This window comes from Anabrus simplex, chromosome X, assembly GCF_040414725.1.
Source record: "Anabrus simplex isolate iqAnaSimp1 chromosome X, ASM4041472v1, whole genome shotgun sequence".
Classification (NCBI taxonomy): domain Eukaryota; kingdom Metazoa; phylum Arthropoda; class Insecta; order Orthoptera; family Tettigoniidae; genus Anabrus; species Anabrus simplex.
In genome coordinates, this window is record NC_090279.1 from 211,023,097 (window position 1) to 211,039,452 (window position 16,356).

General features: G+C 39.8%; 1 protein-coding gene across 2 annotated transcripts in view; it reads right to left on the minus strand.

Moving 5' to 3' along the window:
• LOC136886849 (two pore potassium channel protein sup-9) overlaps positions 1-16,356 on the minus strand; it is a 201,415-nt gene that overhangs the window by 33,528 nt on the left and 151,531 nt on the right. For both annotated transcript variants that reach the window (XM_067159696.2, XM_068230454.1), the window contains exon 3: positions 3,154-3,410. In XM_067159696.2, the coding sequence (XP_067015797.1) occupies positions 3,154-3,410 (257 nt within the window). The remainder of the gene's footprint in view (positions 1-3,153; positions 3,411-16,356) is intronic.

Genomic DNA, 16,356 nt, shown 5'->3' on the forward strand with positions numbered 1-16,356 from the left:
GAAGATGGTTTTCCGTGATTTCCCATTTTCACACCAGGAAAATGCTGGGTATGTACTTTAATTATGGCTACGGCCACTTCCTTCCAACTCCTAGGCCTTTCCTATCCCATCGTCGCAATAAGACTTATCTGTGTCGATGCGACGTAAAGCCACTAGCAAAAATATCTTCTGGTGGTAAATGTTTCTGTACAGTATTTGTGTTTCTATCTGGGCTTTTTCCAGATCATTTTTAACATCTTGTATCCATGGTAAGTTCTTCAGTTTTTCAGTATATGTCAATACCTTGTGGGCTAGTCTTGAATACGTGAATGTGTCCATAGAATTTCAGATTCCGTTTCCTGATGTCTTTGCGTAGCTTTGAGTGATTTGAATCTATACCCTTCTTCTTCCTTCTCTGGGTGCAGAATGTTCCCCAAGATCTTCCTTTCCTCATTCAAGATGTTTAACAGATCACCTTTGTTGTTAAGTACCAAACTTTCACTTAAATACAGCACTTCAGGTTTAATCACTGGATTATAATATTTGATTTTTGTACATATGAACATACATTTCTTGTTGTAGATGTCACGGGTTCTTCAATGTGCTCCTTTGAGTTTTTGTAATCGGACTTTCTGCGCTTCCTTTTCCAACCCCGTTGGTTCTAGGATCTCACCGAAATAATTAAAGTATGGGACGAAATGAAGTGTTAGTAAAACATTTTTTCTTAAAAAGCAGGATGAAAATTAAAATCTGAGGTGGTGATCGTTAAAACAGTCTTGATCTGGAGGTCTTTTCGTTTCAATGTTTTCGTCGTCCTCTGGAGTATTTCAGCGAATATGTGTGCGGAAGCTGGATTACGTAGTCAGGGAACACGGGAAGTACATACATACATATCTTTATTGCCCACCCTAGTGTACACCATCGGCTTAAAGGTAATAAAGACAGAGCGAAACAAAAAAAACAAACAAACTATTTAACTAAAGTAGCTACGTCTGCATCTAGTCAGTATCATCCCACACGTACGCGGATAGCCAGCACACATGCAGGATGACACCGCACTACAAACTACCCCAATCACCTACTCCTACCTACCACCTCAGAAATTAGCAGACTAGTCGCTGCGTCAGCCCTGCTATGGAACACACGCCCACCAACCCGTTGACAGCAGCCACCAGCCTCGCCACGTGAGAACTGATCTCATATCTCACCGACACTTGCTGACACTGTGTTCCTTCCCTACTATGCGTGACAAGCCACCTTGGCGGAAACCAGACCCAAAACGTGTCCTGCCACACACTTCCGCTATGTTACGTCACATCTACTCTGATCCATTGTCAGCGCACGACCTTACCTCTCCTTTTTCTTCCACACGGGTAATACAAGCGGGCCACGTAACACAGGAAATCAAACGGTTCAACTTCAGTAACAACTTACGCATATCAGCCCATGGCTGAATACAATAACTACGCCAACAGTGTACAGATATTAGTTGAACTACACCAGGGGACAACGAAAACATTGAAACACAAAGACCTCCAGCTCAAGACTGTTTTTACGATCACCACCTCATAGTTTTTAATTTTCATGATGATTTTTCAGAAAAAATAATTTTAACTAACACTTCATTTTGTGCGTCTGACGCTTTTAATTTATTATATATGTCTTACTGAGGATGATCCTGTGCCGGATCGAGACATGTGTCTATGTAAAGTTTCGTCTTAATTGGAAGTAAATATTATAGTATTGACTACGAGGATATCAACATAATTTTGTAAGGAGTTCAACCGTCAATATGGATTTATCGTGAAATTTATGGATTGACTGTGTGCCACAGTTGGTTGAGAAAACGGGATAGAATCCCGGCGCATTCGGTTGGCGTTTAAGAGTGCTTAATTATGAGAGACTCGTGTGGATAGATTTAATTACACTTTAAAGACCCACTTTTCGGGGGGGAATGCATGCACTGCGGCCGGAAACTTTTCTGTTTTGCTAGTGGCTTTATGTCGTACTTACATAGACAGGTCTTATGGCGACGATGGGACAGGAACGGCCTAGGAATGGGCAGGAAGCGGCCGTGGCCTTAATTGAGGTACAGCTCCAGCATTTGCCTGGTGTGAAATTGGGAAACCACAGAAAACCATATTCAGGGCTGCCGACAGTGGGATTTGAACCCACTAACTCCCGGATGCAAGTTAACAGCTGCGCGCCCCTAACCGCGCGGCCAACTCGCCCGGTACCGGAAACTTTTTAAATCCGTAGTAACTGAAGGAAACTTCAACATGTCATATTATTACTCCGTTAGGGTCTTCCGTGGACCACGTGACAATTTAAATGCTTCATCCTTTATCGACCCTTCTTCCTCCTCCAATACTCCATCTTTTTACTATGTCTCCCTTTCCTCTCCACGAACCATTTTGAGCCTGTTTTCTTGCCCTTTCGACCTTGGAATCCTTCCACTTTTAACACTTTCTAACACTTTCTTTTTTCCAGTACTTCTAATGTATTAATCTTCTAACTCTGTACTAGGTATTGACTCGCATTCCGGTTTGAACACTGTGTTCAAGAGTTGTATTTTGAGATTTTTAAATGAACACTTCTTGTTGTAGATATTCCTAGTTATACCGTATGCTCTTTCCGTCTTGTGTATCCTTTCTTCTACAGTAGATTTTTCAAAGCCGTTTCCATTAATTGTTTCTCCCAAATATTTGAATGTCTTTAACTTCGTTATTCCTTATTTTTATTATTGTTATATTTATATAATTATTTCGTCGTATCGTCCTACTAAGGACCTCTTCTCTGGGCTTTCACCTTCCTTCGTTGCTGGTGTTGCTCTTTCCTTTCCGCTGTCCACGTCCTTCCCGTCTTCAACTTTGGCCTTTCTCGAAAACGCTGTTGGTCTTTAAATTTCCTTGTGAGTGATTTGCGTTCTTGTTCGTTCATTCTTTCTCTTGTGGCCAAAGAGCAAACCCTAAAAAATAACCAAACGCCGATACGGCCAAAATTTAGATATTACAAATATACATGAACACTGACAGCTGGAAGAACCCGTCTCAATAACTTTATAAGGAAGAAGTTTTAAAAGCTCCAGCACTATAAATTTCCAACCGACTGTTCCGGGTATAACATCCGCTACAGGACGTGCAACCAACTGGTCACTTGTGAAGGTTTACTGACCTGTGAGGGCCATGGAGGAGGTCTGGGCACAGAACTCATCTCCAACATCTGTTGCTGTTGTTGCAGACGCTGGAGGGCTCTCCGTCTGGAGGTACAGCCCCGACAGAGACAACATTTGGCATAAGTCCACTTGAAGCTCTTGGCCAGGATGTCTCCGATGTTGGACAGGTACAGCAGGAACAGTGGCATGCCTATGATCGCGTACAGGATGGTGGTCATCTTCCCCCACTCCGTCTTCGGCGCCACGTTGCCGTATCCTAGAAACAACACTTGTCATTAGCGTTTGAAATTGTCAACCACGTTTTAGAAGCAAGAAAACCATGAACAGAGAGTGCCCACACGATGGAGTGATGTGAAGCATGTCCTCAAAGAAAGTTGGCCATGGCCGCTTCCTTCCTACTCCTAGCCATTTCTCGTCCCATCGTCCCCATTAACATCCATCTGTGTTGATGTGGCGTAAAACAATACATATATATAAAGAAAATTGTATATCACATTTTGCAGTTTTATAGCAGTGAAAAACAGGTAGTACTTTATATAATAGAGGTCTCGGTTTCTTTCTTTCTGTAAACAGAACTTACACTTTCTCCTTCTTAGTTAAATAATATATTTGCATGTAAATAGTAAAATTGAAGTGTCACAGCGTGAAAACAGCAAACTCTCTGGAAGAAAGTTGTATATCACCTGATATGGTTAGAACGTTGTATGTCACATCATGAGTTCTGTAGTACAAAGGCAGTAAAAACGCAGCATCTCCATTCAACTGAAGGAGCATAACAGACGTAGCTGACTGGGACAAGCTGAACGATCATCAGTCGCTGAACACTCACTGCTAGCAGGCCATGACATAAAGTACAGCAACACCACACTACTGTCAACTACTGTGGCTTATCACGCCCGGCTACAGGGGGAAGCTATTGAAATCCTGAAGCACACCAACAGTTTCAAACGTAAGAAGGAATCTGAGCGGGTAAGAAAAGCCTGCTTTTCAGTCCTGAACACCTTAAATCCTGGAGGACAGGATAGCCGCGACGGACCACAAAAAAGCAACGAGTGATCAGTTGCCTGCCTCCGCCAAGGCGGGTCGACACACTACGGGCTCCCTAATGCTTCAATCATTGGCTAAAGAACAGCCAATCAGCGACTGCCGCTCCAGCATGGCGGACCAATAGGCAAGCAGCAAACACCACCCCATTCCGCTATGAGCTTCGCAGCTATCGAAGTCCGTCGGACCGTTGACAATGGCGAAAGCAGTCATTGGAGAAACGTTGAGACCATCATATGATCCTGGACCTACAAGCCCTGAAAACACTGACATGATTGGTGACGCCGGCCGTGAAAGCCTCAATTGCTATATGAGTACTTGTGTGTTTTATATATGCACGACAAATCGAAATATACATTGTTTTGAAAAAAAAAGTGCAATAGCAAGAAAGAAACATGTGAAGTGTTGTAATTGAAATGGTCTTAAAATTCAGGCATAACATTCCTTTTAGCACAATGAACAATCTATGAGGTATCTTAAGAATCTAATAAATCCTGCAAAAACAGAAGTAGCAATTAGTACACTGTGTGAGTTCAAATAAATGTGCACCTTGTTTACATAACACGACTGCATCCTATGTTTTAATTATTACACATAACAAAACTTAAAACAAACGTTTACCATAATACCTGCAAACAGTTTCGTTTTATATATAGCAAGTCCACATAAAATTGCTTGTCTTCTGGATTCCTTAAAACACCCAGGTCTAAAAGGAAACAAACATTTCAGTTTGTTAAATAGTAAACGTATTATCTGATATTATTATTATTATTATTATTATTATTATTATTATTATTATTATTATTATTATTATTATTATTATTTCGAATAACCCATTTGGAGGGTACGATAAATCAACTTTGGTTATTTGTCATTGTATTCGATTTCCTTTTCTTGCAGACTTCCTTCATTCTTCGAGAGTGTCGTCCTTTCTCGAGTCCACTTTCTTCTAGTTGTCGGCTTCATCTTCTCCTGAAATCCTGCCTTTTGATTTACTTCTCTACAAAGTTTTATGCTTCCTATTGTGTCTGTTTCCAGCGTTCTTCATACATCTTTCAATTTTAACAAACCATGTGGGTTTGGATTTGTAACTGTTCAATAAATTGAAGATCTGTTTAATCAGTCTGTTGCTTTCCATTCCATAAATGTGTCTAAACCATCTCTAGTCCTATCTTCCTCATTACATTGGTTACTTTTTCCATGTTCAAATATAGCTCTCTGTTTGGCCTCAGCCTGTATTCTGCATTATCTGTAACCGGCTACGTTCTTGCCTTATCTGCGTTGGACGTTGCTTTTCTTCCACTACACGTCCGCATGTTGATGTATAGCTTCATCCGCTATCCCTCAATCGTTTGTGTGCCTTGTTCTTCCAGTTCACTTGATTAATCTTTCTCTTCCTGCACCTATTCAGTGTTAACATCGAACGATGTGACTCATTCAGATTTCTGACGTCACTCATGTTTGTTTATGTACGTACAACGTTCTTCCAGGAAGGCCAATTTTGAAAAAAAAATCTCTCTCATTTGTTTGGATGTAGAGTAACTACCTGGTTTCAAATTATTCTTTAGATTTTACTTATTTATTCGAGTCAAAAGCATCACAGTATACAGTAAATATTGTACTTAATAATATACAATTAATACAGAGGAGATAAAAGACAAAGATGACAATCTAAATAACTTCAGATCAATATTTAGCAATCACTATGGCTTCAGAGCTTGCGGACATCAGATCATCAATGTTACATCTTGCAGGACATAGTCTACATTGGTATAAGTAAGCGGTGGCCAGAAATGTCGCACCTGTGAAGCACACCGATATGCTGTGCGATGAGTCTGTAAATAAAGGGTACATATTTCTGCACATGGTTATGAGGGCATTTACTGGGTTGTGGTAAGGATGTAAAAGAGAGGACACACAAGTCTCTGGTAAGACACCAACTACAGTATGGTCCCAGTGCATGGGACCCTCACCAGGATTGCTTGATTCAAGAACTGAACAAATCCAAAGAAAAGCAGCTCGATTTGTTCTTGGTGATTTCTGACAAAAGAATAGCTTTACAAAAATGTTTCAAAGTTTGGGCTGGGAAGAATTGGGAGAAAGAAGACGAGCTGCTCGACTATGTGGTATGTTCCAAGCTGTCACCGGAGACATGGCGTGGAAGGACATCAGTAGACGAATAACTTCGAGTGGCGTCTTTAAAAGTAGGAAAGATCACAATATGAAGATAAAGTTGGAATTCAAGAGGACGAACTGGGGAGTTAGGGAATGTAATAACTTGCAAAGGGAGATGTTCGATAAATTTCCAATTTATTTGAAATCATTTAAGAAAAGGCTAGGAAAACAACAGATAGGGAATCTGCCACCTGGGCGACTGTTCTAAATTCAGATCAGTATTGATTTATTGACTATGTAAGCATTTGTTGTATCGTGACACCACCTTGCCGATGCCCTCTGCAAAGAAGTCTGCCGCCAGTGAGACAGTATTCGTCTGGACAGCCTTCCGCTCCTTAAAGTCCACTAACAAGACGTCTTTATGGTCCCAGAAAACGGTAGCCATTGTTCTCCTGTTGCTCAGCAACTTTTTTGGCTTGGCTTGTTTGGAGATGAAGGATACATCCACTGTTTGGACTGTTCTTTGGTTTCTGTGATGTCATACAGACCCAAGTTTCCTCGCCAGTAACGATACACTTTAAAAAATCTCCTCCATCACTATGGTAACGTGTGAGAAATATTACGGCTGACGTCATTCGCTGAGTTGTGTGATCTTCAGTCAACATTGTTGGGGCCCAACGTGAACAAAGTTTCCGGTATCCTATGTGCTGAGTTACATTGTGTACAGAAAAGACCTTAAAATGTCCGCGATTGCTATAGAATGTTCACTGATTATAAACCTCCATTTGACCTTCAGAAGGCTGTCCAGATGCACATTACCTCACTGGCGGCAGACTTCTTTGCAGAGGGCATCGGAAAGCTGGAGTCACGATACGACAAATGGCGATTATGTTGAAATATAAGTATGCAACTACTAAACCTTTAGTGATAAACTGTTTCCGTATGTCATTGTCTCTTTCTTTATAGCCCATCGGAGGTTGGAAAAAACAGCCGTCGTATGTTATTTCTTGCAGGTACGTTTTATTTCACATTCAGACAGCGTTTCTTAAAAGTCAATGCACGATCAATAGTGACCCCGAGATATTTAGGTTGAAAACAGCGTTCCAGTTGTACTCCTCTCCAATGCACTTGAAGCTTCCTGTGAGGCTGTCTGTTCCTTAGAGTTTTACTGGGATTCAGTTTTAACTGTTTCTTACAATGGTTACTATCTAACTCTTCCAGAGCGGCGTTCAGATTTAATACCACTCGTTCACTTAGGGCAGGCTTCATGTATCCTTACTTCCAACATGGGATTTAATAGCACTGATTGTAGAGTTCATTATAATAATATTATCCGCAGGAATCAATCAATCATAGATACTAAGCTGCGGGTAATCGCGGACATGACTTGAACCTGTGACCTTACGATAAACGGTATTACGGAGCACAGAACCAGCTCCATCCCCTGTAAACACCTGCTCCCGGCTATCAGGACTGTATTGAGCGACAGTCATCCATCCCCCTCCCTTCACATCGCATAATGAACAATTTTATTTTCCCCAAGAGGACACTTGAAGCTACATTTAACCACTCCACAAGTTTATCTCTTATTGTATTGTATCCAGCGAGGCATGCTCCAAACATTTGAAGAGCCTGCTTCAAACCTGCTTCCACTCTATTGCTGTCTTCCATCCGCAGCGAGTTCCTATTTTATTTTATTCTATTTTATATTTCTCGTATCGCAACCCGCTTCCCCAATGCTACCAGCTGAAAATAAAATGTAACTAACCGTTCGATGTGTCAGAAAAAACGGCGAGAGCACGCCTTCCCACATTTCGTCAATCAGATTCTCGTCACCCGCGCTCCGATGAATTTAATTACAGATCCACTCCGGCTAATCCTGTCGTCGGAAAATGAAGTCACTCCACGCATTTTAACTTGTTTAACACTTCTTTACATCCCTCGGTAAGTGCCAGGACGATGGCCTTATATATCATCGAATACCTATTTCAGAATTTAAATAATAATAATAATTATTATTTTGTTCTTTACCGTCGTCTGTGGACTACGTTTACACAATCCACCAGAACTTCTATCTCTCAAACTTAGTCCCTTTTCTTTGACTCCTTCCAGATATTCTTAAGTCTTTCATTTCTCCTTTGTCACTCTTCAACCGAGATGTTGCGTGACTTGATGAGTTTATCCGATGCATCCTCTCATTCCCACAATTTTCTTCGTAAAGTGTATTCTTCACTGTACATCTCCCTCCTGGATCCCCACTTCTTAAAAAACCTTGTGCCTTCCAATTTTCTTGTATGCCATTCTCTTCGGATTTATACTCTTAATGTATCCATGAAATGATAGTCTTCTTTGACTGGTAAGATTATTATTATTATTATTATTATTTGTTATTTTATTTAGCTCATGGAAAATATAGCATCACTGCAACATATAAGCGTATTCTATTTTCAGGCATTTTCTGAGGAGTAACTCAGTCAGTTACCTGAAATTATCTGATTAGCACTATTTCTTTACGAAGATCGATTTAAAATGATGACATTCTAGTTTTCAAGAACGTATCTATTATACGTTCACGTGAACGTCCAACATTTTGAAATTACTCGCTTCGGAATTAAATATTTTTGGAATGGTTGCATTTAGAAGGCTGTGGTATTTATCTATTGATAGAGAATTTTACATTCCATAAGCTGGATACACTGTCAAAGGCAAGTAGTTAGCCGTTGGTTGTTGTTGTCCCATTTTGCAGATATATTATTGTTTCAGTCTGATGGCAACTTCAACTTTGTTTCCTAAAAATTTATAGTTTTCAAAACCTATCGTAGTGTTTACCTGGAATGGTATTAGACAGGTTTTGAAACTTTAACACCTGTTTAATATACTATCGTGCATAAACCGAGCCTGTAAAGTTAGTGAAGTATTGAAAATCTGGAGAAAAATGTTTATTCTTCTCTCTCGTTAACAAAAGTCTGTAAGCTTCAGTAAGATCTGAATATAACTCTAAAACGACGGTGACATTCCCAGAATGCTACTTCTCATGTTTTGGGAGAAGAGTAACAATGAATATGGCTAATTTAACATAATAGAGATAGGCAATACAGTTTCCTTAAAAATTAAATAATATGACAATGAAATTGCTAATGAAATAAAAAAGATGATAATTAACATGACAACATCAATTTTACGGTATGCTAAATATTCATCAACTGAACACAGACAAGAGAGATAATGTCCCGCGACACCGCATGACTTTCATGTTGAATTTTCAGATGATAAAACAGAGGAAAAATACTGTCCCGCAACACAACATGATATTCCTCTTGAATAGTTAACGCCAGAACATAGACAAGCAACATGCTATCCCGCAACACAACACTGCTTTTGTGCCGAATATCCAACGACTGAGTTCACACAATACACAACACAACATGAATTTAATTTTGAATATTTCTCGGTAAATCTCAGTCGAGTTTCGCAGCACAGTGTGGTTTTATATTGAACAAGCTTACTGTTATATTAATTAGCAAGGAGTAGACAAGAAATAAAGAAAGAAAGACTTCTAAATAAATAAGTGAGAGGAACTGTGTGATGGTTATTGCGTATGTCCATGTATGAATATCAAATAGAGAAAGATTAATAATAATAATAATAATAATAATAATAATAATAATAATAATAATAATAATGTTATTTGCTTTACGTCCCACTAACTACTTTAACGGTTTTCGGAGACGCCAATGTGCCGGAATTTTGTCCCGTAAGAATTATTTTACATGCCAGTAAACCTACCGACACGAGGCTGACGTATCTGAGAACTTTCAAATACCAACGCACAAAACCAGGATCGAACCTGACAGGTTGAGATCAGGAGGCCAGCGCTTCAACCGTCTGAGCCACTCATCCCGGCAGAGAAAGATGATGAGAATCATTACTTGTTATCTGGAGGAACAACGGAAGAGGTACAACTGTTGAGAGTCTGTAAGGAGACAGATTCACTTGCAAAGTGCAACCTTGACGTCAAACGCTCTGAATCGCAGGAAAACCTAATAAGGTAAAGGGAGGTATGTTGGTGATACAGGTAAGTCCGTGATAAATATTTGAGTGTTGTCAAAGTACTAGAAAAAATATGGAAAGTGCTGAATATGTAAATGCAATAAATAGGTGTCGAGGATGTGGAGTTCACAAATATGTTATATAGTATATATATATTTCGTATGGCATGAGGATACATTGTTACAATTTGGTTATTAACAAATATGTACAATTACACGAAAAACAGTTTCATCTATACACACAGAACAACTACGTAATAAACAAACTATATTTATACATTTGAGCTCATCAATATCTGCATTGCTGCTAAAGCTGAATGTCCAGTTTTGTTAGCCAACTCACAGCTTCATCACTGGCCTCGTGGATATCCTTTATTGTCCCACTGAATCTTCGGAGTGGGCACTCTGTGACGATATGTTGAACGGTCTGAGGCACGTCAGAGCAGTCGCAATAAGGATCGCTGGTAATCTTCCACTTGTGTTTCCAGAAGTTGCATCTGCCATGTTGAGTTCTGATCCGATTAAGTGATGACCAGATTTTTCTGGGTAAGTTGAAACCAGGAGGTTGCATAACTGGATCCAAAATTAGACCTAATCTGTCAGGGTTTGAAGCTGCCCACCCATAGCGCCAGGCAGTGTTAGTACGAAATTCATCTTGAACTAGCCTCTTTCCTAGTAACCAAGAAGGTTTCCTAGATTTCAGCCTGAGATCTTCACGTAGGCAGTCTTGATGTATTGGTAGAAGAGGATTGTCACAGCATTTAACCCATTCTTTCTTCAGTGCCATTTGTCTTCGGAGATGAGGAGGTGGAATATTTGAAAGAACTGGTAACCACTCCAAAGGTGTGGATTGGATAGTGCAATATTACAGAAACATAATGGGGATTGCACATGATGATGGGCTATAACTATCAGACTTTGCAGTTCGATTCGGGAGGGAACTCGACTATGACTTTCAATTTTAAGATTCCTCGTAGGAGAGAATAGATTTATCAGTATACGGGGGAGCGAGCTGATTTGCCTATTTAGGAGGAAATGAGGGTCACCCAGAACGCAAACATTAAATAGAAACACAGGAAGAATTCTATAACGTCGTCAAATTATTATACAAAGAGTGGGTCCCACTGCTAAAGACAGAAAAAATATTTTGTATTCTAAACAAATATGTGGCAATGGAAAATGATCACTAACATATAGTGAATAGTGCTCGGATGCCTAAGACCTAAAAGTATCCCAAATAAGCAAGCAAATACGACCTCAAATGTGGCGAAATATGACGTAAAAATGACAAAAAATTACCGGAAAATGATTAATCTAAATATAGCCGTTTTAAAAGTTATAAATCGAAAGGCAATTCCTTTGATACATATTTGTTAACTAAATTCTCTGTTCTTACTTTCGTATTAATTTTCTGAATATACATGTTTAGCAGTTATTCACAGTCTATTATCCTCGAATCACTTATCAAACATTTGTAAATACATATCTATAAAGTACTAACTTCGCTAAGATTATCAGATCACACCACATTTTAAAAGTCAAAGCATTTTACACCCTGCACTGGTGATTTAAAATACGAGAAAGCTAGAAATCAATATTTTGGAACATTTAAGCCCAGATTTCATTAACATTACTCAAATGCGTTGAATTTTAAATTGAGCACCGCGAAACGAATTAAGTAGATGTTTTTATAACATTGTGGTAGGGCGGCAAAGCCTATATTGTAAATTCACATACTTTCTTCATTGTTCTCCGCGGGTAAAACTGAAGTGTACGACAAGATTCATCTTCAAAGCATCAGGCGTGAAAGGCCTCCGATTATAACTTAACACATTCTTCTAAGAAGAGAAGCTCCTTTCTACGTCACGACACGTTATTGGTGCATATTTAAATAGTTCATTTATCTTGCACATACTGTGAAAACCGTCATTTCGATTAAGCACGTTTTGAAGTTTACGCTTTACACTGTCGTCAACTATTTCATATAATTGTTGTACTGAAAGTTCAACACTTCTCACAATTTCAATACTTGCATGAATTTCTAAGCTAGCAGCTTCTAAACGAGTAATGGTACTCGATATAATTCCAAAATTCGACTTAATATGTGCCAGAAGTTCAGACAAACTGTTGTAAAATAATTCCTGCGCAATCTTCATAGAAAAGGCAGAGTATTTCACTTGTATTAAATGCAGATGTGATACCGAGAAGCAGTTTTGTGAATACTAGTTCGGATTTTGCATAGCTACAGTTGTCAAATTGCCGAATATGACCGAAATATGACGTTTATGCGAAATTAGCTCAAAATATGACAAAAATGGCCGAAATATACATTTATATAACAAGTAAGAATCAATTTATTGTGACAATAATCATCTGATTTGCACCAAAATTCAATCAGGAAGAAAATGGAGACAAAGAAAACATATGACTTTTCCTAAACATCCGAGCCCGACGAATGAAGTCTATGGTTTGTGTTTTATTGAGCAAGTGGGCGCGTCGTTCGTGTCACATACCTATTAGCTTGCTTTCGGGAGATATTGGGCTAGATCCCCACTATTGCCAGCCCTGAAGATGGTTTTTCGTGGTTACAGTGGTTCCGCAAGATTCACACCCTGCACCCTTATTGTTCATAGTTTGCTAGTTTACATGGATAATTTACTGAATGGTGCAGAGAGGCAAGAAAGGTTTCAGAAAGATGGAAGTGCGGAAAGAAGTACTCATATAACTTGATTTAAGGTCACACAATGATGAAAGCCTGCAATTCAATATCTTCAAGCTTGAAACGATGTACAACGAATATCATGTGAAGACAGCATTATTTTACAATCTACAATTGCTTATCAATGCTAAGTGTTACACCGATAAACACCAATGGCGGGGTTTAGCATCTGGCATCACGATTTTCGTATACTGTATCTTTCGTGTACTAAGCGTTACAAAATATAGTTCTGGTTACCAGTGGAGGAAATTACATTTTACTATCCAAACAGACACTGATTAGTGTTCATAAATTAAGTATATCGCCGAGTCAAGCAATAAGATCAAAAAATCGATACCTTCATTAGTTTCGTCTGGTACCCATAACCACTTGCCTTTTTCTCATCAGCATATTCAGTTTCACTGGTATGAACTTTCACGTAAACTGCAACTGAATTCACAGTCCGTGTTTTCGAGTCACCAGCCAATATCTTCCTCAGTCATTTACGACCATTTATACTGTACATTTTGGACTGAGCTGAAAACAGAATGTATTTTCCCAGCACTATTATCTGAATGACTGAGTGTTCCAGCTACATATGCAACAATAGCAATAAAGAAAGAAGAACTGTCACCGGGCGTTCTCATTTTCATCAAGCCATAGAATATCCGTTAGAGACAAATGTCACAATTGCTTAAAATAAGTGAACCAATCATATGAGGGATAGGAGCAAGAAATGTCCCTGGGGTCAATGACCGACTCCCTCGTTTGGTATGCGACCGTTAAGCCACGACAGTTCATGACCGTATATGTTAAAATGGATTACATTTACAAGCTCCTGTTTTTACAGTTTTCACGTATGAATCTCGACAATATCAGCGATTCTTTCACAGACCCTATGAGATCTAACGGTAAATGTTTCGAACTGCTCCAATATGACGCTATATTTATAGACGAAAAAAGAAGCCATATTTCACTTTTATAGAGCCCGAACACACGGAGAGTGGAGGTAGTGCCTACAGTTGTGCCAACAGCTCAACAATAAATCTCCCTCACGTCTCCAGGTGATTTCGTAGGCTATTACTGGGGAGAAACAAGGCGTGAGCAATGCTGCATCAACAGTGCACCGATCTCCAGAACGAGACTTTACTTAACCTGGAGTTCAGGCTCGTCAAAATGACATCTGCTCACCTGTCATTGGTCAGCGTGGCGACTGCTAGAGGAGTGGCATTATCACTGGATTATCACCACCGTACCCTGGTTCGAATCTCGGAAAGAAGTATGTGGGATCTTTAAATAAAACTGACCGAAAATGACTGAGTAGCTCAGGCGGTAGTACACTAGCCTTCCCAGCTTACGTTCACCGTTTCGATACCGACTTAGATCGGTGGTATTTGCAGGTGCTCATTTACTTCAGCCTCGTATCGGTAGAACCACGCACGGACATGGTCCTGGCAACCCGGAATTCAAGATTCTGGTGGGAGGTATAATTGGAGGTCTCGTGCATATGCTCTAGAGTCCGGATTTTTAGGTACTGATAGGTTAAAATGCAAATTTTCTTAAACGAACAACAAGTATACACCACCCTGCATAGCGGCTATGCTATGAGATTTGCATAGATATCAGGAGTACGGCCTATATAACTCCTTTGAATTTATGTAACTCTTGCTACATTGTGGTACAATGGGTTGCATGACATTTCCTACAAACCAAATTACTTTGCATTCTAAGGTATTAACACCTAAAAACCGAGGTCTAATGATCATGACTAGTCAATCACTCACTGTTGATCTGCATTTAGGGCAGTCGCCCAGGCGGCAGATTCCTTATCAGTTATTTACCTAGTATGTTCTTAAATAATTGCAAAGGATTTGGATACTTATTGAACATCTCCGTTGGTAAATTATTACAATCCCTAACTCTCCTTCTTATAAATGAATATTTGCCCTAATTTGCCCACTTGAATTCCAACTTTATCTTCGTACTATGATACCTCCGACTTTTAAAGGCACCACTCAAACTTATTCGTATACTGATGTCATTCCACGCCATCTCTCCACTGACCGCTCGGAACATACCACTTTGTCGAGCAGCTCGTCTACTTTCTCCCAAGCCTTCCCAGCCCAAATTTTGCAACATTTTAGTACCGCTATTCGTTTGTCAGGAATCACCTAGAACAAACCGAGTGCTTTTCTTCAGATATTTTTTTCCATTTCTTGAATCATGTAATCCTGGTGAGGGACTCATACACTGGAACCATACTCTAGTTGGGGTCTTGCCAGAGTCGTATATTCCCTCTCTCCCCATCCTTGGCAACCTCCTACCGTCATAACCATGTGCAGAGATCTGTATTATTCATTTACAATTCCATTTTTCTGTTTAGCCCAAAGGAGATCGTTCCTTGTTAATAACACCTGGGTACTTACAGTGATCCCATAAAGGAACTTAAACCCCATTAGCGCAGTAATTACCCGACTTTTAACTCCGTTTATCATACCATTGCCTACAGTCCATCTCACAACATTATCGGGATCATTTTGCATTTGCTCACAACCTTGTAACTTACGTATTACTCTACACATAATAACATCATCCTCAAAAAGTCTTATCTCTTATTCCACCTCTTTACTCATATCAATTCTGTGCCTGTTACATCATCAGCTCAGGGACTGGTTGGATCCTCAAGCAGCACCACCACCACCACCAAAAGCTAAGAATTTAGAGGTATGGTCCAATAATACTGCCTTCAGGAATTCCTCTTAATGATTACAGGATCAGATTAAGCTTCATCTCCTCTAATTTTCTGAGTTGTATTATCTATAAATATAGCCAGCCATTCAGTCACCCTTATGTCCAGTAGTCTCCCGCGATCTACCCGATCAAATACCTTAGATAAGACAATCGCTTACCGAGCTCGATAGCTGCAGTCGCTTAAGTGCGGTCAGTATCCAGTATTCGGGAGATAGTAGGTTCGAACCCCACTGTCGGCAGCCCTGAAGATGGTTTTCCGTGGTTTCCCATTTTCACACCAGGCAAATGCTGGGGCTGTACCCTAATTAAGGCCACGGCCGCTTCCTTCCCACTCCTAGCCCTTCCCTGTCCCATTGTCGCCATAAGACCTATCTGTGTCGGCGCGACGTAAAACAACTAGCAAAAAAAAAAAAAAAAAAAAAAAAGACAATCGCGATACAGTCCATTTGACCTCCGTAATTCAAGATATCTACTATATAAACGATATCGACAGTCATTTAAAACTGGAATCTTGCTTGCTTGAGTGAACTTCTCAACTCTATCAT